The sequence below is a fragment of the Branchiostoma floridae genome, chromosome 7, assembly GCF_000003815.2.
Source record: "Branchiostoma floridae strain S238N-H82 chromosome 7, Bfl_VNyyK, whole genome shotgun sequence".
Lineage (NCBI taxonomy): Eukaryota > Metazoa > Chordata > Leptocardii > Amphioxiformes > Branchiostomatidae > Branchiostoma > Branchiostoma floridae.
The window spans coordinates 10,653,729-10,681,221 of NC_049985.1; the positions used below are offsets into that span (position 1 = coordinate 10,653,729).

The 27,493-nt window shown below is 42.1% G+C and overlaps 1 protein-coding gene across 1 annotated transcript; it reads right to left on the reverse strand.

Moving 5' to 3' along the window:
* Positions 1-2,444: 2,444 nt before the first annotated feature.
* On the reverse strand, positions 2,445-15,121 carry LOC118419641 (pancreas/duodenum homeobox protein 1-like). The gene is made up of 2 exons (XM_035826124.1): positions 14,121-15,121; positions 2,445-5,896 (listed from the first exon to the last, which is right to left on the reverse strand). The coding sequence occupies exons 1-2, from the start codon at positions 14,509-14,511 to the stop codon at positions 5,349-5,351; spliced, it is 939 nt and encodes a 312-aa protein (XP_035682017.1). The 5' UTR covers positions 14,512-15,121; the 3' UTR covers positions 2,445-5,348.
* Between the last annotated feature and the right edge of the window lie 12,372 nt (positions 15,122-27,493).

Below are 27,493 nucleotides of genomic sequence, written 5' to 3' on the forward strand. Positions count from 1 at the left end.
CACGAAGAACATAAAAAGACCCATAGGAACCCGTCCCTGCATAGAAGAACATTGAAAGGCATAGGTTTACAACTGCTGGCTACTTACAATGTAGAACAAATCTCTTTCCACACCCAATGTGCCCAACTTAAAACTATTTAAATCAGTCGATAATGTACAGAAACAGTATAAGTGGTTAAAACGTCACCGTTGCGGATTAAATGAATCGAAAACACACTGGCGTTGATCTGGGTTCCAGCAATGAAAAGATCTTCCACAAGAATTGAGTGGTCACTAACGAATCTCCTAGTGGATACCAGTGAAAGGTTTCTTTAAATATCATGTTACTGTAGAATTCATGTAGATGTATCCTTACTGAGAAAAACCACCAGAAACAGTACACGATGTTTAGTCCAATATATTCTCAGCCAGAATACAATACTTGCCGTGATCCCAATGATATAACATATATCCAACGTTCTTATGTTTTCCAAAGTACGTAGCAATGTCGGCACTCACCTTTTCTATGTCGATGAAGGAAAGGTAGAGCCAAAATCTTGATATTATTCTAGTAGTACACTGTACTGCAATGTCTCTACTCAATTTTCAAAACGTACGACGAGGTTCAAACACCCACAGAGGGACATTTATTTCAGTAGCAATCGCCCTAATCAAGGCTCTGATACAACCTGTTTCAACGTTCAAAAGAAAACAAAATTACGCTATTTTTAATGAAATATTCCTCCGACGACTGAACATGCTAACCGCACATAACTCTCAGATTCAGGTCAAACATAACTACACAACTTAAGTCCACGTCACGTAAATAGTGTAGTATGAGTTGGACGTTATCGAATTCATGAGGAAAATCGGAAGTACCTGACACGCAGTGTTTACCTCCACATGTTCATGTGTGTAGCGGACAAATAACTGAGCACAGAAGTTGTGTACTGAGCCTACAAACGTATGGAAATGGAAAATGGTGTTCTAGTCATTTTGTGTAGAATGGGACATGAAGTTGTTCTAACCAGTCCTTGTGACCTCGTGTACATAGTCGTACAATAAGGTACAACCCACCACTCTACACACAGGATTCCCTCAGCTTTTCCGGCCATTTCTACCATTCTATACGTTTCCCTAGCCCCATAAGCGGTCTCGACTATAACTTAGGAGAAGGAAAACATAGAAAGGTAGAAAATACCGCAACAAAATATCCCCAATGGAAACCTCTGCTTGGAGAGTAACATTCACTCTGGTAGTTTTACGTCAAATACATGTTGAGGTTTAGTAAGGTTTAGCTTTAGGTTCAGGTGCATTGGTGCCAAGTTTTAGACTAGTCACTCAAACAAAAACTCTCCCATGGCCAGATAGATAGAAGGTATACACTGAAATATCGTGAAATATTGTCCGGAGGAGTTGGCCGATCGCGACAACAGAAATTCATTACAAGTGGATTCATCTGGCCATGTGATAGAGTCTGGTGGTGACAGTCTCAGGTTAGGGTATGCCAGGTTTTAAAGAAAGACGCACCCCTCTTGTGTACGTATGTGCATTGAAATCTTACGTCTCAGCTAGCTATGTTAAGTAACCAAATTATTATAAAGCAGGTGTAAAAACAACTGCTAATTCTATGTAAAAAGAACGAGAACTTGGCCATTTTCCTTTAACTTGTTCTCCCCGCACAGCTGAACTGACTTGTCCCGCCGGCTCGCGGTCTGTCCAGCTTCCATCCGCAAACAGGTGCCCGGATAAAATATCAAACCTGACAAACGTGCGCTAAATGTAGCTAAGACAATGACAAAATATAGTATATGAATGAAAAAAGTTGCGAGTGAGTTATGACTACCTAGAATTGTTGTCGTCGCGGCATCTAGGAAAACAGCTGCATGGAAAATTGTGCACAGGTGTACAGAAAAGGCAGGTGAGTTCGGTGGAAGTTGTTTTGCTTGTGAATGTGTTTTGTCTTCTTGGTGCATTGTCCGCCAAAGTTTGCATGTCTTTAGAAAGCTGTACACCAAAATAGGAATGAATCGTATCTTTCTGTGTATTAACGACTGTGCCACACATATGGTATTTCTAACGAACCAAAGCCCGAACCACAGAAAAATCATTGGTGTTATCAACAGCTTCTTACGTTGAAAGCGTGAGTGGATACGTTTTCACCTTAAAGAAATACATTATTTTTGTCACTTTTCGTTTCCATTTATCTGATTTACACACTAAACAACGTGTATATGATATAGGAAATGTTATTCGTAAAGCGTGAGCTCATGAGAGGGTTTTTATTGTGCATGTTCGAACGAAAACGCTGAAAGGAAAGAAGTACTCAACTTGAAGGATACCCGTTTTTACTCTTCCATGTACGTACATTATTGTTCATTGTTAAGAAACGAAAGGTGATTGAAATCCCTGCTATAGAAGAGAATTTTCATACCACACCAACTACAGAATGAACACGCCGAACCTAAAACGGGAAAATAACGGTTTAATGTATTTATAACGCCTTTTCCTCTATCACATTTTCTGAACACTTTTACAACAGGCACTGTAGATACACATCCTCACGTGTAACAAGGCAGATCTAACATAGTATCAAGCACCAACGATAGCGAATTATAGCTTTGCGTTTTCGTACATAGCTGAGCAAATGACACTGATTATATACTTCAAGAAACGTTTCTATATTAACATTAAAACTTTGATTGCGTCTTAATAAATAATCACAAGGAACATATTGAATAGATTTTACACTCTAAAATTTCTATATAAAGACAACTTTGCTACATTCATATCAGCCTGTGTTCTAAGGCTAGCTCTATTATATCTAGTACGGTTTCCACAGTGGTCGACCCAGATGGCGGTCTATAAAATATGGGTCCATAAATCAGCATGGTTTCCAATTACTATTGAGATGGATATGTGAAATATATCTCCTGTGATATTCCTGAGTGTTAGATTATTGCTTTAATTTGGTCCTTTCAAGGGGGTAGAAGCGGTAGATAGCTCCGCCAATCGTTCAGCGACGTTTCAATGTGTCCTACCGGCGCCGTCACAGTGGTCGTAGGGTTTTATGCATAGAATTTTCAAGTAGGCTGTGACAGAAATTCACAGAATCAACCACCGACAAGGATCTAGTGGGGCCCTTTTCGTAGCAGACAGTGGAATTTTGTAAGGCCAGACTACCCTCAGTTTGCGGTCGTACGAAAAATGTACGGGCCCTACCCAAACGTGTGAACGGTCGTCCTCGTTTTTTTGCCAGTCAAAGGTAGATCTATTGAGCCGCTTTCAACATTGAATTGTCCGAATATTGCTGATAGGTTACTTGAAAAAAAAAGAAAATGCAGTTTTGCCTGCTTTAGTCGCCGCCAAAATGGCGACATAAGTTGAGCAAAAATATCCGGACAATATTTTGGGGATGATAGACAGAAAGGCCCACTTTCTATGATTTGACTAGTATTTTTTTCCGAAAAGCGTTGTAGTTTACGCGCACTTCTTGGCGCTAACATGCAGCTATAGGTCATTCTTCCAGGGATCGAATTTCAGTCGTGTTTTATGTTTTAGTCACTAAACTTTTAGTATGTTTACAGATTTGAGACCGGACGTTTCTTGCTGACGTAAATGTACATACCGTACAGAAAAGCTGTCCCGGATATCTATATATTCTAACTTAAGTACCTACCGTTTCTTAAAACTTTCGTTCCTCTGACTTTGTAGACAAATTCTCCAGAGTGGCCAGGAAAAAGGGTAATCTCTGTCTGTCCTCATCAGTCGAAAAAAACACAGACCCACCAAACGTTGGGCCATTTTTGAACCGGACAACAGAAACTCACACCAGTACCAGACTAATCCGGATTGTTTGATGTCGATTTTTTGTTCGGAAACGGCCAAGGTTTTTTTAGCCTTCTTTCTCTCATTATTGTATCCCGTTTCCCTTGACTACGGCAAATCTTGTCAACAATTCAGAGTGCAAATTGATAACGCTCATTTAAGCCAAACCACTCAGATCTGTCAAGCCAACGACCGGCGTCGTGAAGCCACGCAAATCACTCATAGTAATCGTCTTTCGCTTGCATTTCACTTCATATCAACAGACTTGTATGTGATTATTTGGGCAACATTGCTACAGATGTGAACTCAGGACCTCTAACATTGATGTTCTTGTAAACATTGTGGCGCTAAACAGGCCTGAGTTTGGCTCCAATATTTGATCTTTACGGGGGTTACAAGAGGAGGACCCCGTCGCTACGAAGCCCACAACAACCGGTTGACAAATACCTGCGAGCTTCCAGGTCACTGATAAAAACCTAGGGAGCATAAACGCTGGACTAATTTGTACAGATTTCACACTAATTATTGTACAGGGCCCAGGCGTTTCAAGGGCAACGGTTCCAATACAAACGTCACTGGAAAATCCGTTATATCCGTTATCATAACGGACTCGTTCAAAATGTAGTTGATATTTCTACATTGTTTTATTCACATGTCTCCGTACACATTATTTTTTCTTGGCTTCCTAACGAACAATTTGTCACGGGTCTGCTACATGTCTGGTTTGATGAATGATGGGAAACAATAGCTTTGTCTGGAAGGTTTCGTTCACACCTCGTCCTGTTCGCACGTAGTCGTCGCTTCCTTCAAACTGAAAAAAAATACACTGATATATAATATAGGGTTTCTTTTCTGTGTGTCACGAGCACCAAAGGAGCCGCCGGGTTCCATTGTCAGCCTTTCCCAATATGCAGAAGCACAATGCTAACGCCTCTTGCTTACCCTAGGGATGTACTGAGCTCTTTATCGTGTGTCTCCGATCTTGTACATCGTTCTAATCACGGCGCGCGAGTCCCTTTCAACCCGCCGCCGCCGTGTCCGTCTTTACCGGCGGGCCTGTCCCACTACAAACGGGACGGACATGCATAGTAAAGGCGCCGCCGACTCGCAGTTTTCCATGAGAATGAAGGGTAACCCCGTGCCCTCGACTTGACCACGCGCCCCGCCCGCCCCTCAGTCTAATAATTCCTACTAATTTGTACCTCTTTCATTATGCAAATCGGGCTAGTCTTTGACGGGGTCCGGCCGACACTTGGAAGTATTCCTCCAGGACACTTGCGTCTTGGTTATGTAAAACGTCGCTAAACGATTGTTTCATTCCCCCTGGTACTACATAGCTGCTTTGTGAGTCGACCGACTAGAACGATTATCTTGCAAATATAGGTTTATCTGTGGTATAGATTTCAAGTCCTTTCTTCTGGTGTTTTTCTAATGAAAAACCACCTGCGTTGATGCCTTTGATTCGGAGAAATCCCACAAGAATGCCTTACAAATTAGTCCTATTGACCGGAGAGCCGTTGTTGACGTATCTATTGCGGGAATCAGGAGCGTGAAAAGGCCAGGCTCTGTGAGAGGTTTTCCCGTTGGAGTGTGGGCTCTGTCGGTCCGGTAACGCTATGAGGCAGTGTTTGGTGCACGGGGGGAACGGTAACCCCGCCCGTGTGGGAAGCTGCTGAGGTCCCCTGTACACCTGAGTTCACAGGTGGAGACACCGGTAAAGACGTGGAGGCGGGAGGCGTCGAGACCGGCTCTCTGACCGGTGAAGTCTCGGGGTCGGTGCCGCTGGTCCCCGTGGACTCGGCGCCCCCCGCCGCGGTGCCGGCCCCGCCGCTGCCCCCGGGGGTCGTGCTGGAGGCAGACTCGGGCAGCGGCCGCCGCTTTGCCTGCTCCTTTTTCCACTTCATGCGGCGGTTCTGGAACCAGATTTTGATGTGTCTCTCTGTGAGGTTGAGCATGGCGGCTAGCTCTATCCTGCGCGGCCGGGAAATGTACTTGTTGAAGTGAAACTCCTTCTCCAGCTCCAGGAGCTGGCCCCGGGTGTAGGCTGTGCGCGTTCTCTTGTTCTCATCCTCAACAGCGAAGGACGCACCTGTTCACAGGAGAAATAAAAAACTAGAGTTAGAACACACATCACAACAGTTAGTAAAGTAGTGAAGATCATGGTAGACTCATGGTCCCGTGTACAAGTACATCTAATTTTCGTTCCATTCGTGGAAAAATGTCGTGTCATATCCACCCTGTTTTTTAACACCACAACGGTTTCGTAGATATTAAAAGTACAGTTTTCACACCAAGGATGGTAGCACAGATGGTAACTGAGCTATACTCTACCAGGCTGTGTTCAAGTCCCCTGGTTAAGTCGAAAACCCTCAATTTTCTAGCTTTTCCATGCGCTGTTTCCTTCTCTTTTACCCAATTTTGGTCACGAGCCAAAACAGGTGAACCAACGTTAATTTTCTGTATAATTTTGCGCATATTAAAGAGCGGACAAGGTGCACGACAGATAGCATGTAAGTGAGATAGTTTCCGTTTAACGAACACACGAGAACGCGTGAACCAGAATCACCCCACGGTCAGCTGTGGAACCTCGCAGGCAGGGTTGTAGCCAGCCTGAAATCATTTTCAGTCCCCTTGATTTTGAATGGGAATCCTATCAAGCACCTAAGGCATGGCGTGACGTTGCGCGGCATTTCTAGGGGATCTGGGTCCCAGAAAATTTTTAAATCAAGACCCTCTGAAACACTATTTCCTGCATTTTGAGGTGCATATTTTGCTTGTAGACTAAGCTGTTCAATGGCATCTGTTTTGGTGAAGAAGAACACATGGGTTTCATTTATTTTTATATCTTTACATATCAATTTTTGTCTGTCCCAGGGGAAGGAATGGGGAAAACTTTTTCCAGTCCCCAGCTGCAAAATTCCTTCAAAGGACTGAAGGACAGGTGCTGGCTACAACCCTGCTCGCAGGTTTCCTGTCAAGTTCTACAGAAATCTCTCCGTGCAAAATGATCGCACGCGGTTTTTGGGGACACGTCTGCTGACACGGCAATATTTTGCTGATTGCTGATATTGCAAAAACTCTTTGTACTAAATAGACCTAGATACATGTGATTTGCACATAGATCAGTTCTGTTTTGTAAATTTTGGTCTATTTTTTCTTCGGCATAATACTAGGCCTAGATACACCAAGGAGGTTGAAAAAGAAATTCACAGAATCTCTCAAACAACCGTTTGTCTAATTTCTCATGTACGGAAGTTCATCAGCTGCTCATGACCTACTTTTCTCTTTGTTATATTTTCTGATGACCACGCTAAAACTCACACCATTCAAACTCACACAACAAGTATTCATTAGAAGGGGAACTAGAATCAAATAGCAATAGACACATTCAACTCCAAACCAGTTTCATTGCACGTCATTTGATGATGGTTAGACTTCCGTTCGAAGTTCTAACCGCCTGGCACCATAAATTCATCAATGGGTGATCAACAGCAACGAAATTTAGATGTAAAAATTGACTGTGAGGGAGAACCTGTGTTACTGTCTATGCAAGAAGAACATGGTAGAAATTCAGCCCGTTTATTCTAACTTTGTATGATAGGATTTTTGAGTCCAAAAAAGTCCGAATTAGTCTTTCAATAAGACATACACCAAAACGTACGTTTGATAATCACATTTTTGGAACAAAAAATCTCGTTTCAACTGTCCTACAAAGGCAATTCCCAGTTGCAGAATACGATAAAGACGAGAGGAAGATTTGATTACAGTGTTCAAAATAGAAAACATATGTTGTGCATGTATCACGATTATTATACTAACACCCTTATATCCTATAGTTATACTTTATTTAATTTAATGTATGGATATTTGTCATACTTGCTATATTTAGCGTTAACTCTTGTCGGTATGGCTGTTGTTGGTTATCTGTTAAGAAATGAGTCTGTATTATGTTGATGTGGATACTCCGCCCATTGTTATTCTATCTGGGCTGCCATTTGCTGTTTTAATGGCTTCATATAGCAGGGAGTCTTCGGCATCTTTTCTGTCTATATACTACTAGTATATGACAGACAGTCAGGCTTTGCCTTCGTGTTAGCCATGTTATTAACTGTACAGCATGTCGGCTTAATACAGGGTGGGGGTCACACTGCTAAACAGCGCTACCTGATTTTGGTTTTCCGTAACGTTGTGAAAGTGATACAATATATAAGCATAGTGATCCAATTAAATCAATGATATAATTGGACAGGTGTATTCAAAATTTGAGCGACATTTTAGGATCCGAGGACAATTCGTTTTTTGTCGACATTCCTTCATATATCTGAACAAAACTGCAGTGTTCTTGTGCCGTTATGTGTTTTACCGACGCATTTTGAAGAGGAAATTTTCAACGCCTCCGCTGAGTTTTTTGTGAATTGTCGCCTATACTACATGTGCATCATAGGATTCATAAGTTTCACACGTATAATTAGATAGACATATTGAAGATCACATGTCCCAAAGCGTGGACATGTTTTACAGTTATCAGATCTGACAATGATATTTTGAATGGAGTAACTGCATGTTCTTTCGATGGGTCAATTTATAGATAAGAAGACTCTCAGCTCTTCTGGCTTGTTTCTGGTGTAGTATCACCCGATGATGATGATGTAAGGTTGGCCTAGTGGTATAGCAGCCAAAAACACACCACTAGCACCCGTCAATTGAAAGATACATGTTTATGGGCTAAGTTTTCCACACTTGGCCGAGTCTTCAGTGTATTTCTAAAATGCCCGGGGTCTAGGGCATGAGTCATTCCCGCCCACCTCAAGGCGGTTTCTCCCAGTCAAACTATGCAATACACAAGCAAAGGTGCACAAACTGGGGCCCGGGCACGGGCGGAAACGTACACACGGCCTCTGGGCGCTCTGTTTGGGTCAACAGGGCCGTCTCTATCCGGGTAGTAGGACGGGAAGGTCGTGTGTGTAGTACGGTTACTTACAGCCCCCCTCCCCTTCACATAATCGTACGCGGAGACTTGAGAGATATATGTTGTAAGTATTAACACAACTGACGCTGATACTGTACATTGTGGTGACTATCTGAACTCTTTCGGTCGCGAAGAAGTACTTAGAGCTTTGCCGAACAAGGCGGACAATTACACAGAGGAGTTCGCCAACCTTTGAGGGCTTACTGGACCATCGCGGATCGGCTACTTTCTTTGGAAAATCATCATCTATGTGTGGCAAACGTTCTACTATTTTACTATGGAGGCAAACATGTTCTGCGTGCTCGGGTAGTATTTTAAGCAGCAACAAAGCATTATATATCAGAACTATACATCTGTACATTAACTATACCTTTTTTAAAACGAGCGCAGCATTATTGCAATATTTCAAAACTTGCACGGATATCGGGACGTACGTATCTTCCTTTCTTACCGCCACAATTATCATTCTCCTGTAAGTGTAATGCCAGGTAATCTTAACGTCAGGTGGGTGGCAACGGCAGGTGTGCTGCAACGCCAGGTGTTTTGTAACGTCAGGTGCTTTACAGGTATGTTGTAACGTCAGGTGTTTTGTAACGTCAGGTGCTTTACAGCGACAGGTGTGTTCTAACGTCAGATGGGTTGCCATCGTTCTATATGCTTTAATGTTGTTTTCGTGTAACTGAGAACAGCCAAAATTTGCCGGACATTTTTTTGGGGGACTCGTGATGTCCAAGCAGCTATTATAGTACAGTCAATGTATGACCCAGGACTCTTTGATTTCAACATTTTTAAGTATAATTTTCACATTAAAAACGACTGTCCGAGCGCGCGACTTAGGGGAAGAACGGAGCTGCAATATGGGAAGCAGTGTGATCGTGTTTAGATCTTTGTAGTCAATGACAGCGGGAAAGACGTCGTGGTTTGGTCTATGAAGTACATTGTGAGTAGAAGTAAAAATGGGTTACGTGGACTGCATGTGTTACTCTATAGTTGCAATAGGACAAGTGAGACCATGGGAACCATGCAAGCAGAATGGACCGTCAGAACCTGATATGCACAAGTTTTGTTACAACGCCGATGTTCCTATTTGAGAGAAACGTGTAGATATATCCAAGGAGCTTTATGATAAAAGCTCCTTGATATATCCAACTTCAGAATTCCAACCAAGGGGCTGGGCAAAGTTAACTGGATATCAAACATTATATATAACATTACCGTAACGTAAAGTTGTGATGTGTGTTACAGCCACAGGTGATGTTCTTTATTAACAGTGGCCATCTATCGGCATAAACGTTGCCTAAGTGTTGTTTCGTGTCGACTAATAGCCACAACTTCTACCCCATAGTTTTCATTCTGGGTGTCCTAGGTTAGTATAGAGTAACTGCTTGTACGTGACAACAGGTCCGCCAGAATCGGCTATATAGTCCCACAAAAGAGAGAAACAAAACACAGATATTACCCTCGCATTTGTTTAGGAATCCGTCGTAAAATCTAGTTGGTTAAACGAGTCCATTAAAATTGTGTGTCCAATTACAGGCTAGAGGTAAAAGTAAGGACAGTAAGCTATTAATTTAAGAAAGTTTGGAAAATTTGAACATTGGTTGACGGTGAAAACATTTCCCACCTTCTCAGGGCGTTCATGTGCGTGTATTTTTATGGGTCGTCTAACCGTTCTATTCTACATTCCAGGTACAGGTGTGTGTTGGGGTAAGGATGGGAATTGCCATAGAAACTGTGATGGGAAGAAAACTTCACAGTCTCTGAGCAGGTTGTGCCACGTGGCGAGTTCTTACTCTTCAATCAGATGTTTGAAGGAGCAGATTATAACCTTCTTCCGACAGCCGCGCTTTCTGTCAACCTCTTGTTAAAAACTTGCGACACAGGGAGGAGTATTTCTTCGAATACGTGTCACTGCCTCTTTCCAAATGAAGTGTAAGTAGGCAGAAAGTCGCGCAATCAAAGAAAGGCAACGATCTTTCCCTTCAAATGAATGAAATATAAACTCTACTTGCCATTGGTAGTAACGATTTGTGAACTCGTGAGTATATCGAAGTAAGTCGTGTGGGCGTGAAAACATGTCAGCTAGTGTTACTATATATACATCTGTTTCATAACCTGTCACCTTTAGTTGTATATAGTCTGTGAAACGGTCAGTCATAACATGATGTTCCTTTTTTTTTATATCGTACAGCAAATTTTCTGTCCTTTCACGCTCACATCTGTGGACATTGTCACACAAAGACATTACATCCATACATAATATACACAATATGAAAAGGTGAAAACTAGAAAACGGAAACACCTGTATTTGCCTGCCTTTCTCCGTTTCGTTTGTTACATAGAAACTGGAACATTTTAGACTAAGTGTATATATATATATATATATATATATATATATATATATATATCTTTCATATATGTATATATCTTTCTTACAATCAATGTGATATCTGCTAAAATTGTATGCCTCTTTGGCATTTGGGGGTCTCCAATGACACGTGTATCAAATGGCGTATGTGTTTGAGCAGAATTTTGTGAAGTTACCAGCAATCAAATTTTGTTGAAAATTTATGTCGAAAACGTAACGTTACAGCCAACAACACCGAACACAGACACAGGCAAGCAAGCCGATGCCGTGGAACATGGTTTAAGAGCGTAGGATACTTGTTTTATTCACCGGAGTGGTACTGTTTATGTTTTGTACTATAGCACAAATCCACAGGTGTTCTTGTCTGTTTAGAGTATGGTTTTCAAAGTAAGAGAAAAACGGTGGTTCTCAGGCATCTTTGAATGTTAAAACTGAACATGTTCTTTGCCACAGTAATTGTGGTTTAGAGGATGTTGGAAATACAAGCGGTTCCATGCCGAATGTACTCCTGCTATGTAATGTCAGTAGATGGTAAGTACAGTGTTTCCTTTGCGAATTTCTCACACATTTCTCATTGTTCGGTTCGATAAATCTGACATTCAGCATGGAATTGACGAATCCAGTGCAATATGTATACAAACTATGGATAATTTCTGTCATGATATTTGTTAAACACGCCAAACACCGTGTTCTTACAAGAAGCGGCCCCATGTTTTTTTGACTGACCATATCTAACATATACGTTTTCTGGACAGAAGGCAATGGGTTTTTCTTCGGATTGAAATTTGTTTTAAACGAGTCATCGAGACACAAACGAAGCTTGTTACTACAGTCACTAGCGTTCACTATATATTCTGCGGGCTGAGGATATTGTAGAAATTGTGCAAAATGGTAGAATGACTTGATAATGATAGAGGCGAATTGTTGTAGTTGGTTAAACTCAGTGCCAAATTATTCTACCTTTTGGGGGACAAACTTCTACTATTTTTACCAGTTGGTACAGATGTCTGATGGATGTAAAGATTCAGTAACATGACTGTGTTTGAGAACTGGATCTACTAAACACGTTTACACCTGTACGTGCTACCGACTCGCTCACGTAGCGCGCACCACTCCCAACATGTGGTGGACTTGTTTTTGTTTTGTGGTCATAAAGGCCGGCTAATGACATGTAATATACATAATTATAGATAAAATACGACGATAAAACCTACACATTGGCCAAACTTTGCATCAATCAAATCTCGAGAGCTTACTGTCACCGGGGTTGTTTCCTTTTTGATAGTTTTGCTGTCGTTGCAATATGCGAAATGTGGACTTAACAAAACCATGGCTTTTGCTGCTCCTATTGCCTGTAAAACTATCATAATGAAAAAGACTTCAATAGTCTACTACATATGTAATGACTATGTAGTATTACATTTTGGTGATGCGCAGTTAAACTCTGACATTCCTGTATTTTTCTTAAGTTATTATCTTTTATCCGTTTCATTTTTTGCAACATATTACTAGAAACTGCTTCCCTTTTCGTGTACATGGTGAAAATTGCACCTGTTCAGTGTGTGGTGTTCTATCACATGATAGAGGGGTAACAAAAATTAGTCACACGAATTTTGATTGTTCTGTGATCCGGAGGAAGAGGAATTGTATGGCTGCTTTATTGGCTAACAAATGGCACACGCCTGTAAAGTCACCGGCCATGTACTCATGTGTGTGTGCGCCACGGGTGTCCATGTCTTCTCTTTTTCATGGAAATCGGTGTTAAACATCGGCTTAGCGCGGGCGAATGGACCCACACAATAACTTCTGTCCGTCTCTGATGTATCGAGATATTTCTGGGTGAGTAGAACCAAAGTGTGGTGTCATGTTAGGCACTTAATTTAGCCGGGGGAAATGCGAATACCGGTTTACAAATTACACCCATTTGTTAACAAGGCCGACATGTATGTAGAGTGGAGAGTTGAGTCTTCACTTGTTAACCTCTCCCGTTTCACCTTTGTCACAGAAATGATGTACCGGTGTCGGCACGAATATTGTAAAGGATTGAACATGTGTTATATGAAGATTAAAGGCGATCCTTTTAGGGTTATAAGAGATTTTGATACTTTTACAGCTTCCAGTGACATTGTTCTGCTGCGGCTAATGGCTAAATGAGCTTCTTGTCGGTGCAAATTGGTTTAGAATTAGTACATCTTAACTGTAATTATACGATACAAGGACTGAAAATGAACAGACAGAAAAACTGTGACAGGTGTATACATACATGGGTCTAACAGAAAAGTTATAGGAGATTCTAAACGCGAATTTGCTAAGTTGTGTAGTAAGGATATGCTTTTTGGTTACACACTGTGTAAGAGTCGTTCGAAAAGACATTGAGTCCCGATACCGGCGGTTACAATGCCGTGCCCTGCTAGTTTGTACATAGAACCTGTTGAAACCGCCAATTTGTGCCAGTGTCTACTGACGCCCTGTCACTATAAATGGCAGTAAAATGCGCGTGTTTCCCGTAAACAGATAATAGAAGTTTCTTATCCCGGTTAATTTATAAACGTTATGACTTCTTGATGGCCGGACCATAAAAACAGCTGGTAGCGTGGTCGTTACACCGGCCTCGTGGGCAGATGTCATAACCTCGGTTTATCGGGAAAATTAAAATCACTGGAAATGAAGCGAGAAAAGCTCTGGACGGGAACTGTAACAGATGTAAGACTCGGACTGAGTCCCTTTACTACCCTGCCCGTCGGGAGTCGTTTTAATTTCCCGGGTCTCGTTTTCCGACGGGAGCGAGTCGGGGAGAAATTGGACGACTGTAAGGACAGAAGTTTTACAACCTACGTGCGCTGTAAAACTGACACAGAGGGGATGAAGTGGCCATTAAAGGAACTCATCACATTAGGCGGGCTTCATTACGGGCACACGCACACGGGAGGGCGGGCGGAGAGGGCAGGCACACCGCCGAGATAAACATTCACCCACCTGGCCACTGAGACTTCCAGGCGTGAGCGTGAGACTTGGTGGTCTTCATCCAGGGGAACGGCAGGTTCTCGTTCCTGTTGACGGCACAGCTGGACTGCGGGGCAGGGGGCGGGCCGGCGTGGTGGACGGGCTGGGTCGGGCCTGGTCCCGAGGACGCCATGGGGCCGGGCCCCGGCATGCCGCCGCCCGGAAGTTCTGCGTCCAGCTGATCCAGCTCCACGACGGACATGTTTGGCGGCGGGTAGGGCATGGCGTGCTGCGGCTGTTGGGTGTTGGCGTACAGGCAGGACGACCGGGCCTGGTGCTGCTGGTACGACGCCGGGATCATCGGCCGCTGCGCCTCGTACCCTTCTCGTGGGTAGCCGCCATAGTACGGATTATTCCCGTCCATCCTCTAGCGAGCTTTCATTGGCCCAACTTGAACTAGATTGCCGCTATAAACTTGCTGGCGTTCGTACGATAAATCAACGTCAGCGCTCGGTGCTCCCGGTATTTAGAACACACACACCACGTGACTAAATCTGTTTGTCCGGTATCGTTTGAAATTACCATGTGACAACACGGTTGCAAATTTTCCTTCCTCCTCCTCTCCCCTCTCTCACCTCCGTGCGAGGAGATCACCTGTCGAAAAGGCGGAGTCCCCTCGGAGAGGGACCGTTTTCAGGGAGGGGCGACCTGGGCACATTTCAACAACAATGGTATCGACCTCGGGTCAAAGTGTGCAGGATTACTGACACCTTGTGACGTCAGACAGAAAACTACCCACGTTACGTTAAGAAAGTCACGCCCACGTGAGGCAAGAAAAAAATGACAGAGAGACAAAGGTTTGCGTTGTAGGCGAGAAAAGTAGCAGGCACACAGGTTGGAACAAAAGTAGCTTTCTCACAGGTTGAGCAACAGGTGATTTCTTTTCTTTCGCTTTATCAGGGCCCACAGGTGCGCTACCCCCGCATTGCAGCGAAGTCAAGACGCGCCGACGCCGCCAGACCGTCCAGATCCAAGACAAATCGCGCCAGCGCGCGGCGAAATTAAACGTTTCTTTTCAAAACGCTTGTTCGGCGTGTCCTCAAAATGAGATTTTTCACGGCGGTCTTTTGTGCGGCGGACAGTTTTGTGGTGTTCCGTCTGTCTGCAGCAAATGAAGAAGTCATTACAACCCTCCAAAACAACAAAACAAGTTTTCCTAATAGTTTCATACACACCATAAACACACAAGTCATTTTCCGCGCCAAAATTGGACAAAGTTATGACAAATTTGGGACGGGAAAATGTTATCAATGAGTAAGACAGGGCGTTTTAATTATCAACCGCTCCTCGTCAACGGTATGGGACGTAGCCTGGATATGGCAGAATTCGCTGTTTGTTTGCCGGGACCGTATTGTCTAAACCCAGATTACAATCAAGCCCTGTAATGTGTCTCTGACGCGACCCCATCCCACCCTGCTAATCTGAATAGAAGGGACCTCACAGCCCTCCCAGGTAAGAATCACCCACAGTAACACCTGTGCGCGCAAACCTGCAGGTGTGCGGACAGACTTAATCCGTCCGCAATCCCTTAAAACTCCAAGTTTGGTCCAAAACGGACTTTATCGGAAGTGAGAATTGTTCGGTATTGTTCTGTCGTGATGTCATCAAATATTTGAGCGCAGATATGGCGGTCCGGCGCGGCCGGAGTTGTTGTGGTTATCGGGGGGAGGTCAGTGTGAGGGGGGGAGACAGTTCAACAGGAGTCTGTGGCCGGACGTACGCACAAACAACGCACTTATTCCGTCATGTTACAGCAAATCTGAATCATTATATCCACATTTGGGACGCGCACAAACAGATGCTATCAATTTGACGTCAAGACACAACCCGCAATATCAAATCAAATCAAAGCACACAACACAAAGAATCTCAACAATTTCCAGAAATAAAAGTACATCAGTTCGTCATATCTTTTAAATTTGTACCTCTGAAACATTTTTGCATTTTAACTTTTCTCCATTTATTGATATTGTATCATTTCAAATCACACAATATGGTTCTTATAGTGTATATAACATAACTGCGTATTGTCTTTGTATTTTGCAATAAAAAAACACATGGCTTCAAATTATTAAAAACGTTCGCTTGCGAATCGTTTCTTCGTTTCATTTAAAGTTTACCAATGTCGGAAAAAACATAGAAAGGATTATCATGACTTCTATTTCACCTGTTGAGGAAACCATCATTACTTTTTTGTAAACACGAGTTTTTCCTGTCCACCTGTACAGACAGAAGGCCCGGAGGTCACAATTCAGACACACAAAGGACAGAGAAAAGATTTGCATCCGAGATTTTCCCCGTGTCATTGTGATGTTCATATTTTCTTTGTCATTACCGCTTTGTGATGGAAAGAGTTATTCTTACTGGAGTGAAGGACAAATAAGGTTATGTGTGCGCATATGGGCGATGGGTTGGGATCATTTCCGTTAGATGGAAGCAATCTGGATAATGTATGAGGCGAACATCCACGACTAGATTGTCATTGTCTCCATAACACTTTTTTTTGTTGCATGAAAATAATTAGAATCGGTTCAAGTTAAGATATGATGAATATCTTGTGACGGTGGTTGCCTGATTATTCTTTTTTCTGGTCTGATAACTCCTCTGGTAAAGTTTAAGTCAATCTCTACTTCTTTTCCGTCGCCAATTGAATTTTATCACAAATCCCCCCCCCCCTCTCGTATCCATCTCAACACGTCTATTGTAGAATGAATGACACAAACACTAACAAACGAATTTAACCCGGCCGCGTGTTTGGGGCGATTTTTGCGCGTAGAGCCGGTTGCCAGCCCGCTGTTTGTGTTTATCCGCCGTATCAGTAGAGCTGTCAGAGGCGCCAATATGTGCCAACAACCGTCCCACTCACGAGAGCGTTCCCACCAACAACCTCCCGCCACTTCTACCCTGCCCGTCAACTCAACAGCTGCCGAGCCGCTTGTTTCTAGAAGCGCAGAAGCACAGAAATATGCCACGAGAAATACATCTTGCCATAATGTTTCAATGAAAGGTTCACATGTAACGCGCCTAAACTTTTTAAGGACGAAAGTTGTGAATTAAGACAAGAAGGTGATAACCTCTTTCACCAAGGTGCAACAAAATGGATAAATTGAAATCGAACTATTAGTAATTCTTTGAAAATGGGAAACATAGACAAGATGTTGAAAGCCCAGATCGATTAATATACAACAGCAAAAATATGAGCAAAATACAATTTTTATTGAAGGAAAAGTCTAATTTGGGGCGCTCCTGGATATGGCAATGGCATAAAAATGATGATTAGTATTAATAGAGCTCCAAACAACATAAAAAGCGGATATGTGTGCGAGATAATGACATTTGAGATACGCTAGCAAACATCCTCACGACAAATGTAACATCACTAAAAGGGTAAGCGCTTTACCAAAATTGCCTAGTCTGTAAAGACCTAACAACTTTGAGCTTCCCGTGTATGGAGTTGTAATAAGCCCAACTTTGAGCACACGGTAACCCGGCAAACACTCGACAGGCCGACATAATGAGCCTATAGATGATCATAATCGGCGGTAATTTGTGGAATAATACATTCACTTTCCCCTGGTCCTCTTGACTTGTGTGTGTGTCGACATCTCCAGGAGGTAATGAAAGTGACTCGGCCACCTGTGCGACAATCACATGTTGCTCTGTTATTATCACCCGTTTCCCATGAGCTCACCCGCCCAGTTATGAAAAACCTTTCAGGGAAGAGAGACTTGTCTATATACACTCGCTGGAATGTGTATGTACTTTTTACTTCTGATTGGGACGATATGGACGTTTTAGCGATTGTTGTCAGGGCGGGTTATAGGATGGGGGTAGGCGGGCGGATTTTCTCCAAGGGCGCAGTCACAGTCGTCGTAGGTCGTCATACGGTTGTATTGCGAAGAACTGGCAAGTAGGCTATGACAGAACTGCGTGACAATTCTTCAGAATGGAGCCAAGACCGCCTTTTTTGTAAAGAAGGCAGCTGAATTTCACAAGACAAATGCACAACTAGCCTTCCACATTTGCGATTGTTGTACGACACTCGTGCGACGAACGTGAGCAAAGCCTTAATCTCCAAGAAGATCGTAACATATTCCGGTACCGGTTGCGCCGTCATTCTGACAAACACTGCTTTTCAACAAGAAGCGCCCCTCTTTGTGCGAGTTTCCACAGATATTGGACGGTTGGCTTGTTAGGAAAACGTTTTTTTCCCTCCACAGATCTGCTCGGAGTTTATTTTTTCCGCGTGTCCCAGACCCCGTGGTACGTGGGGAGCCATGGGACCGTCCTGCTGGATTCCTCCGGCGACAGGACGCACGGCACACGCGCGGAATGCATTGTTTATGTTGTTTCTACTGTTTGCGGGTTAAGCTCTTTAACATGAAGTCATCGGACAAAGTACCATTCGACTCCGAACCCGTCACACACCCTGGAATTTCACCCCCCGCCAAAAATCACAGCGCAAAAACGCGCGCGGGAAACGGTAAAACAACCGAACACAACCCTCGGCGCGCACACTGGGAAACTCCGCGCGAAAAAGTGACGAGTCGTGATAAATAAAACTTCCTATGCGAGGTAGAAATGCAATACATCCAACCAATTTTATTGGCACTTTCACACAATGGCGTATCAAGATACGAATCTGGACCCCATTGACAACTAACATTATACATTCAGGTCTGAAAGCGTTTGGAAGATAACATTGAATGGATATCACAAACAAGAGATATACTGGACACTTTGTTTTTCCACCTGTTCCGGTCCGCTCCTTTGTTTCGCTAAGTGAGTTGTGATAAGCACTAATACCCAACTTCACAATCCAGCCACTCGCAAGACACACGAATAAAATATCCACTCCAACTTAACATTACCACGTCTTGTATTTTTGCCAAGATCGCATCTTTGTCAGAGATTGTCTCTTAAGTTTCTTGTCCATAGGTGGGGACTTAAATAAGGTGAGTAATTATTCAATTTGGTACTGTTACTTAAACGTTTAAGACTATCCATTCATAGACTAGATGTACACAGCTATCCTAATATCACTGTAACCGCAATGAGGTGTTATATTTGGGACTCGCGCTCTAGAGCAAAAGCTCCAGATGGGATGGCATTCTCCTCTTTCTACTGCACCTGTCTTCTATTCTTTCCTTTCTTCCAGCTATGATGATTGTGAAGACAGCAGGTGTACAACCTGTTCATGAAGAATGTGTATTGTTTTGAGGCTTAACCGTTATCAAAATCTGTCAGCCTCTTACTCTTATGTATAGAGAAATGAGATACGGAGCTTCAATCCGGAAAACATCTGGTACAACGTTTCTTCTGTTCGGCTAGCTCATGATTTGTATGATTGTATATTGTATAATGCCAATAAACCTCTTCGGATGTGACTATTGTTGAAGGCCGGAACAGGCTAGCGAAGAAGTATCGATTATGGTATCAATGATAGTCTGTCTATAACTGATATCATATACCGATGCGCTAAAGACATTCCAGTGAAACTCTCATCTTAGTTGATAAGTTGAATCTCCAATCAGAATTTGAGCTATCGTGTGGTATTACCAACAGTTATACCATCAATATCAGGTCAGACTGACTTTTGCATGACCAAAAATTCGCCGAAAGTCTATCCCAATCCTAAATCTAAAAAAATGCGCTTTTCAACTTTGGATATCAATGTACCCCAGAGTACATTATTTTTCTTTACTTTTAAGTATACATTTCAACCTTAAGAACTTAAAGAGAACTCTGATAGGTTTTGGAAAATACGTTGCTTAAAGTTAATTGAGTTTGTGTACGGCGGAGCTATGTGTATACCCCACACAAATCGCTATCATAATATGATCATATTTGCAGCATAAACAACTTCACACACTCTCCTCTAAGCAACAACAAACCTGTCCACCGTCTCCATGGTAACTCACCTAAACAACCCTCTCCAGTCCGCAGGTGTGCGGGGTTGTTCCAAACGGACACCTTCTCCCATAATCAGCCTGTAATGCACGAGTTTTGGAGACTCAGGAGCTCCGGAATAACTCCTGATCCATGAAACAATAGTAGAGTGCGGGAGAATTGAGTGTGCGACATTCTTTTCTGTAGGATGTGGGCTAGTATTTGCTTACCGAAATTGTATGCATGATGGCGACATTTGATGTACAAGAAGACGTTTTTGAGTTTTGTAGAAAGGTCTTCACAATGTTTAGCGTTATGTCTGCAACGGGAGTTGGATGTAATTGTGGTAGGACATATCAGACAATCATATCTACATCTGACCAGTTTGGACCGGAGATAACCGGAACGGAACCGTGCTAACCGCATGGACAACATCAGAAGATAAACGTTTCATGTACACACACAAAAATCACAAACCAAAATGACTAGGATGAGGATTACAAAAGGGAAGAGAGCAAGAAAAAAAAGAGAAAAGAGATTTCAGCATCTGCGCATACACATGTCACAAAATGAAAAATTTATTTTCGGAAAAAAAAAACTTAAACCGTCAGCGCACTGTTGAAAAAACCCCGCAAGAACACCACCATCTTAAAGATATGTATATTCAGTAAATACACAAAAAATAACATGCAAAAAAGTTTATTAGAGAAGAAATAAAGGAACAAAGGTACAAAAATGATTTATACAGAGACTGTTCTATGAAATGCCCCCACGGGTTGTTGTGAGACAGAGTTGGTTTTTAGAGTAAACATAGCGCGATGTTGGAATACCTGACGTGACACCTCGGCTTGCGGCGCCCCGCCCAGTATTGTAGCGTTAATCCCACAGGGTCATGTATGAGTACGGAATAGTACCACAGGATCAACAACTACATTAATCAGAGCACATTATACATACTCAAGCGTTAGGACTGTTTTGGTAGAGCTACAGTTCATATTAATGAATGAATGAATGGATGGATGAATGGATGGAACTTCATCTCTGTACGCATGCTGTAGCTATTGTTTGAAGCAACAGGTCACAGCACAAACTCATCCCAAACTAAAGCTGCAATACCATAAACAACTAAATTGATCACAACACACTTAGGTTTCAGGACTAACGTGGTTTAACTATGATATACCAGTGTATCAATGAAAGAACATTCATTGCTGTTACGTACATTGTGTAGAAAACGTAACTGGTCAAAGCTAACTCATCACAAGACTAAATTATAAGCTACCATTGAATGAACAACCACATTTGACAGAACAGGCTTCAGGACTGTTATGGAAGATATGTATGTTTGAATGAATGAAATCGTGGTTGCTTTATAAGCACGCTGTGTAGCAAATGGCTGAAAACTGTTACTGTTTACAGCAAATTCATTCCCAACTTAATTTACCATGGACCCAACAACCACGTCTACATTGGCAGAACACGCGAATTGTTAAGTTGTACATAAATGTACCAAGCTGTATTGGAGCTTGATACACATTACAACCGAGGACATTTCAACCTTGTCTCCCCAAGACTCATTTGATGGCTGTTGAGTTTACCAACTTCTACCCTTCCATGGTCGGCTAACTTCTCTGGCTAATTCTGGTCGGATGGTTTAAGGGCTTTGTAGCTTGAGATAGTTTTATGACAGTCAGTTGTTACTGTTTTGTTGAAGAAGAAATGCAGAAATGACACTAGCACTAGCAGGGCACATGAATTGTTAAGGTGGATACGAATGCTCAAAGCTGAACTGGTGTTTGACACGTATATTTCAACCGAGGACATTTCAACCTTGTCTCCCAAGACTCATTTGATGGTTTCGAGTTTACCAATTCCTACCCTTCCATGACTGGCTATATAAACTGCCCTGGCTACTAATTCTACGCCACATTTTAAAGCCAATTTCTGCTATCATTCAGCTGGTGAACTAGATTTAGACCTCCGCAGTATAAGAAATATCAGATCTAACTCATCTCAAACATACGCGGATGACCAGTCACTAACTTTTTGGGAAATGTATTTAAGATCATACATGATGTAGTTGATTTCAATTCTTTGTACCTGTATCCAGTTCTTCATATAGACGTCACTATACCCTTTCTTACCAAAGTCTTCTCCGACATCCTATATTTTACGACACAATTAAAGAGTTAAGGTCCATTTCAATAATGAATAGATATGAACACACGTCATAGAATACAGAGGCGCGGTCGATTTCAGTAATGACAACAGCTTGATGAGTTCTCAAATCAACAGGTGTCAGTGACTGAGTTTTAAATTTAATCCATATTTCCCTGGTGTTGTGTTTGGGTCCCTGTAGGAATCAGAAAATACAAGACAAAACAACCTGATTGTCATGATGACACGGTGCCCTTCCCTGTGATGACAAGTCGTTACCAGTTTAATTGTTGTTCCCATTGATTAGCTCGGAGCGGGCGCATCGGGCTATTACAGGACAGGGTGGCTGATAGCGCTCTGGGGAGAACGGCCAATATCACAAATGACTTCATTTAGCGGAATTACGATGAAACATTCGGTCTCCAATAGAAAAGGTGTGACCTGGAATAGGGGTGCTAGACAAGTAATCTACCAGCAGATCCTACGGTGGCAAAATATATCATTATAATATCTTTATCTAAAGCCGACCAAGGAGTGTCAGAATTTGCCGTAGGTCAAATGGGGTAGAGAATTTCACGAGCAGCCTTCGTAACCCCTGCTTCGTCTATTGGGTCAGTTAGACCTCAGTGTTAGTGAGCAATTAAGCTGGTCTCAATCATGATGCTTCTGACCTAAGGCGAAAAGATGCTGTTACAGTTACCCGTAGCCTTGGATTGGCCTTCACCTTGAAATGACCTTCATGTCTTGTAACGTGGTGACCATTAAGTAAAAAAAGGTACGGTTGGCAAATGACACTTCTTGGCCGGCTAAACTAGTTGGCCAGCTTTATGATACTATCTAATACCACCGTAGGATCTGCTGGGAAATTACTAGACATGTACAAGCACTGTCAGGAAATTTTGTCGGTCAGACAAAAATACTTGACAATTGTCAATCTTAACATCTGCTTGGAGATTAGGAGAGCAGAATGTGTCACAATTTCTGAAGAAATGGACACAGCAATCAAATGTTTGTGATGTAGTAAACGATAAAGTTATTGTTTTTCTCATCCACTGTCTGTCCATACGAACTTTAAACGAACAAAGACATAAACAGGAAACTGCTAAACCTGGAAGGAAGTGACAAAACAGCATCAAAAAAAGAAGAAAAAAAAGAAATGGAGTATAATTTTACATCAATGATAAAAGTACCGATATCCATTACTCTCTGCACATCAGCCCGGCTTCTTGGATCAGAGCTCTCGTCCCTACATCTTCTGTTGGGACCTTCAGTCGGCCTCTTTTCGTATACTGGTACCTAGACTAGATATAACATGGGAAAAACACCGAGGATGTCTGTATAATTTCTTTGGAAACACCAATATCTTTCACACATCTGTTTGAAAATGATGTTGAGAGTTTTCTGATGCACTAAACAAAACAGTGTGTATGGAAACCGCGATCTCAATATTCACTATATCTGCACAGAAAGGCGACTTGTCATACACCATATTATACGTGTATCTAATTTATTAACTCCAGGCCATCTATTTGTGCTTCGGTCTTCCTCTCTTCATCTGTGTGTGTGTGTAGTCTATCTGTCTATCTTTTCCTACTGTATGTCAACGTCCGTGTTCTGTTTATGTATTTCCTCCATAAGTAACTACAATTGTGCATGTAAAGTGTATGACTTCAGGAGTATATTGAGCAAAACACAATGATCACATCCACAGACAAAGAAACGTTATTCGTGTCTTGATGCTATTTTGTTGGCTTGTCTGAATAGCCGGAGTTGACGAACGTAAACCAAACTGAGACCCTTTTTTGTCGTTTTTATGACAGTCAGTTTGCTTCTGTTTGTTGAAGAAGACAAGAACACACGTTATATTTCCGGATGGACATCTGCTGATATGATGTTAATAGTAGCACATAAGAGCCAACTCTATGTTAATGAACGCCTTTCTTAGGTTGATACATTTGAAAATTGTTTGAAACGTTTCGCTTTCAATGTATTTTCTCTTTGAAATTGACAAGACTTTGGTATTCGTACTGCCATCATGGTGTGCTGTTCTAAGGGATGTATAGGCAACGTTGATGTTTTAAGGCAACCTATGAGCTACATTTTGGAAGACGTTTGCATTTCAAATGTATGATATGTTCTGCCTGAATTTTAGATTGTCACCACCTTTCAAATTTCATGATCATTGAAATACAAAAATGTATCAGTTTACATTCTATATGCAATGGTTAATTGCTACAGTACAGTATTTGTACATTTGTACCATACACATATAACCCTGTTTCTAATGGCTATCTACGGGCTATATTTTGGGATATGAGTGCATTTCTGTATGTCTGCTCCCGCTCTGTGTGAACTTCAAATGTCGTTCACCTTTCCCTGACCCCGTGAGAGTTGTGTCCGCCGCAGGTGTAGCGGGAGAGCTAGTTTTGCACGTCGAGCATTCTCCCGATGATAAGTGTCGCATTTCCCGCGTCTTAAATCTCCCAGAAGGACCGAGAAATCGTTACCAGAATGGAGCCAATTTGCAGCCCGAAGAAAGATCTGGGTTCGGCGCGAAACGTCGGGATAAATCAGCGCCGCTTTTGTGGGCGGGCGGTATGAATCACCTCCCCGCCCGCGTTAAGTCGTCAAAACGGACACACATTAAAGATTTTTCCCGCCCATTATTTCTCGTAAAGTGTCATTTTTTAAGAAAAGCTCGCACATTAAGAGTCCTCTGGTGAGACATTAACTCGCACCTCTCCGCTGCAGGACTGCCCGTAAATATCCCCGTGTATCGTAATGTGCGGCCTCGGGACGGACTTTTCATTACATTAATCGCGCGCGGCGTGTACGGCCGACCCGCCGGGACTCCACAATAAATGTCCGCATTACCGAAAGTCGATAGTCCGGGCGCATTAACGAAATTGAAGCTCTTCCCGGACATAAAAACGGCCAGGCGCACCTGTTAAGCGATGGGCTGCGTTAAACAGATAGGAAATGGGCTCTAAAAGACGCGTAAATTTGGACACTGCATGCAGAAGTTTGGAAGTTGGGATTTCCACTTGTTTTAGTGGTAGTGTTCATTGAAAAATCTCACCGTTTGCAAAAATGGCGGAAGAGTGAAATAGCAGGTGCATTTTGTTAAAGTCAAATGCAATCAATGCCAAAAAGTATATATACGTAGTTATTCAAGCAACTGGATATGGTTTTCCAAAACCATATCCAGTTGCTTGAGTAACTACTTTTTGGCGTATCTTACTACCTGGATGTCTAACCTACATCGACGTAAATGCAATCAATACTGTTCCTCTAAAGATGGGCGCGCATACAGTTCCTCTCATTTTGCTTTCTTCTTTCTCCATCGTTAATTCTTTACCCGTGTGTATTGACTATTGTTCAGGTTTACTTCTTTTCTTTTTTCAATGACACAGCCCTCGTTTTCCTTCTCTTCTTTATTCAAAGAAAACATAGCAGAAAATACATTGACAGGCAAGTGTACCCCTGAGTTGCGTTTAGCCTTAGAATGTAATCCTAAACATAGTGAAAACATAAAGACGACGACTAGACAAGAACACTTTTACACGGTTCACATTTCATTTCAAAAGTGCTCGAAACGTTTCCTATAGTTAACTTTCCGACACGGACCTCGTACAACCTCAATGCTCATAGTAAAGAAAATCTTTGAATAAGAAACACTACTCATACACTACATAATTTTTTGAGACTACCAACTTGCTGAAGATTCTGTTAATTTTAAAACAATCCTACTATACAACTATGATGTGTAATGCAGTGATGGAGCATTTGAAAAGAGGCTTATGTGTCACGGTACATATTTCCAAGAAAATGAAATATCGACCTTGATGTGAGAATCAACAACAAACGTTTCAATTTTCAAAGCAATGAAATGTACCGATGACACATGTAGAGATAAAAAAAATCGTGCCACGGAGAAGGAACTCTCCCAATACTGTCGAACATAAAAAAATTTACATCGAGGAGTTTCAACATGTTTTACATTCTTCAGAATAGCTGACGAACACTAGTAAACTAGGTGTCACAATATTAACTTAATTCACGGCAAAGGTTCATGACTCAGCAACAGCAACCCTCTTGCACTTGCAGGCATTTTCCATCACAAAGAGTAGGGAATATGACAGACCACTAATTTGCATCTGTGTATAAAAAACAAAAGGAGAAAGAACTACTGCATGAAATTTCAAGTCATGACAAACAAGAACAAAAAAGAAGTGAATATCGCAGGAAAGTGTTTCCTTGATTATGGTGTACTTATTATTTTCAGCTCTTGTTGAAGCGAGCCTTTTCGTGCTCTGGGCGGTGTGCTGGAGTTCCTTATCGTCTTGGCAGGAACGCTGAAACTTCTCAAACGACTGTATGAACAAGACTACATGACTACTGAACATTGATTTATAATCTTCAACTTAAGTTTCATTTACATTTCAGTGGGTCCTTTCGTTTTTTTTCGGATTGTTCATTACTATTATTTATTACTATTATAGGACCTACGAGATGAACACTGGCCAGCCTTTTACACATTGATATTCAAATTACCCTCTTAGTTATCATAAATACATCTAAGTTGATCAACTGTTTGACTTCCATTTATCATGATTTGATATCTGTCCGAACATAGATTACTGTTGTACTAAGATTGTACGACATACCTTGTTGTACCTTGATTTACTAGCATTATTAGTCACGTAACGATTTTTACTTATCAAAAGAAGTTAATTCCTTTGTTTCGTTATGATCATTTGTTGTCATGTTGTACTACTAGTATTCCTCTATGTTGGAGTTTTCCTCCAGGAATCATCGAAAAACGCCTTTTAAGACGACAGTTCCACTTCATCATTTCTCCCCGTGTAACCACAACTGTGCAGAACTGCACGGAGAACAAACACCTGTTTGTTAGATCATCCGTTTTGAACAAAGACTGTATGTGTGGAGGAGACTACTCCCTTGTCTTGTGTGTGGAAGAATACACAGGGCTGTGGGTTAGAAGATGAGGGTGTGTGGAAGAAGGCCTTGCGATTAGTTACATCATTGGCGAGGCTGAAAAGAAAGTAGAAACCGGTCAAGAGCAAAGGAATATTTTACCAGAGGAACTGAAGACTGCCATAGGAGTGTAAGTCTATCGACATATGTGGACAACTTTCTGCCATTCTTTCGCCCTCAGAGAGGTCTGGTAGAGACTACAACATTTTACTAGTCTCTAGGCCGAATAGTAATTGGGAAAATTTGGTCAACTTAGGAATAAAAGTCTAGTAGGAGTTAATTGGCCTAGGAGTGAACTGACC

Bases quoted from the DNA above. Each gene is read 5' to 3' on its own strand.
- LOC118419641 (XM_035826124.1), bottom strand. From the start codon at position 14,511: ATGGACGGGAATAATCCGTACTATGGCGGCTACCCACGAGAAGGGTAC. The intron at 5,897-14,120 runs GTGGGTGAATGT...TCCTGTGAACAG, and splicing joins CTGGAAGTCTCAGTGGCCAG to GTGCGTCCTTCGCTGTTGAG.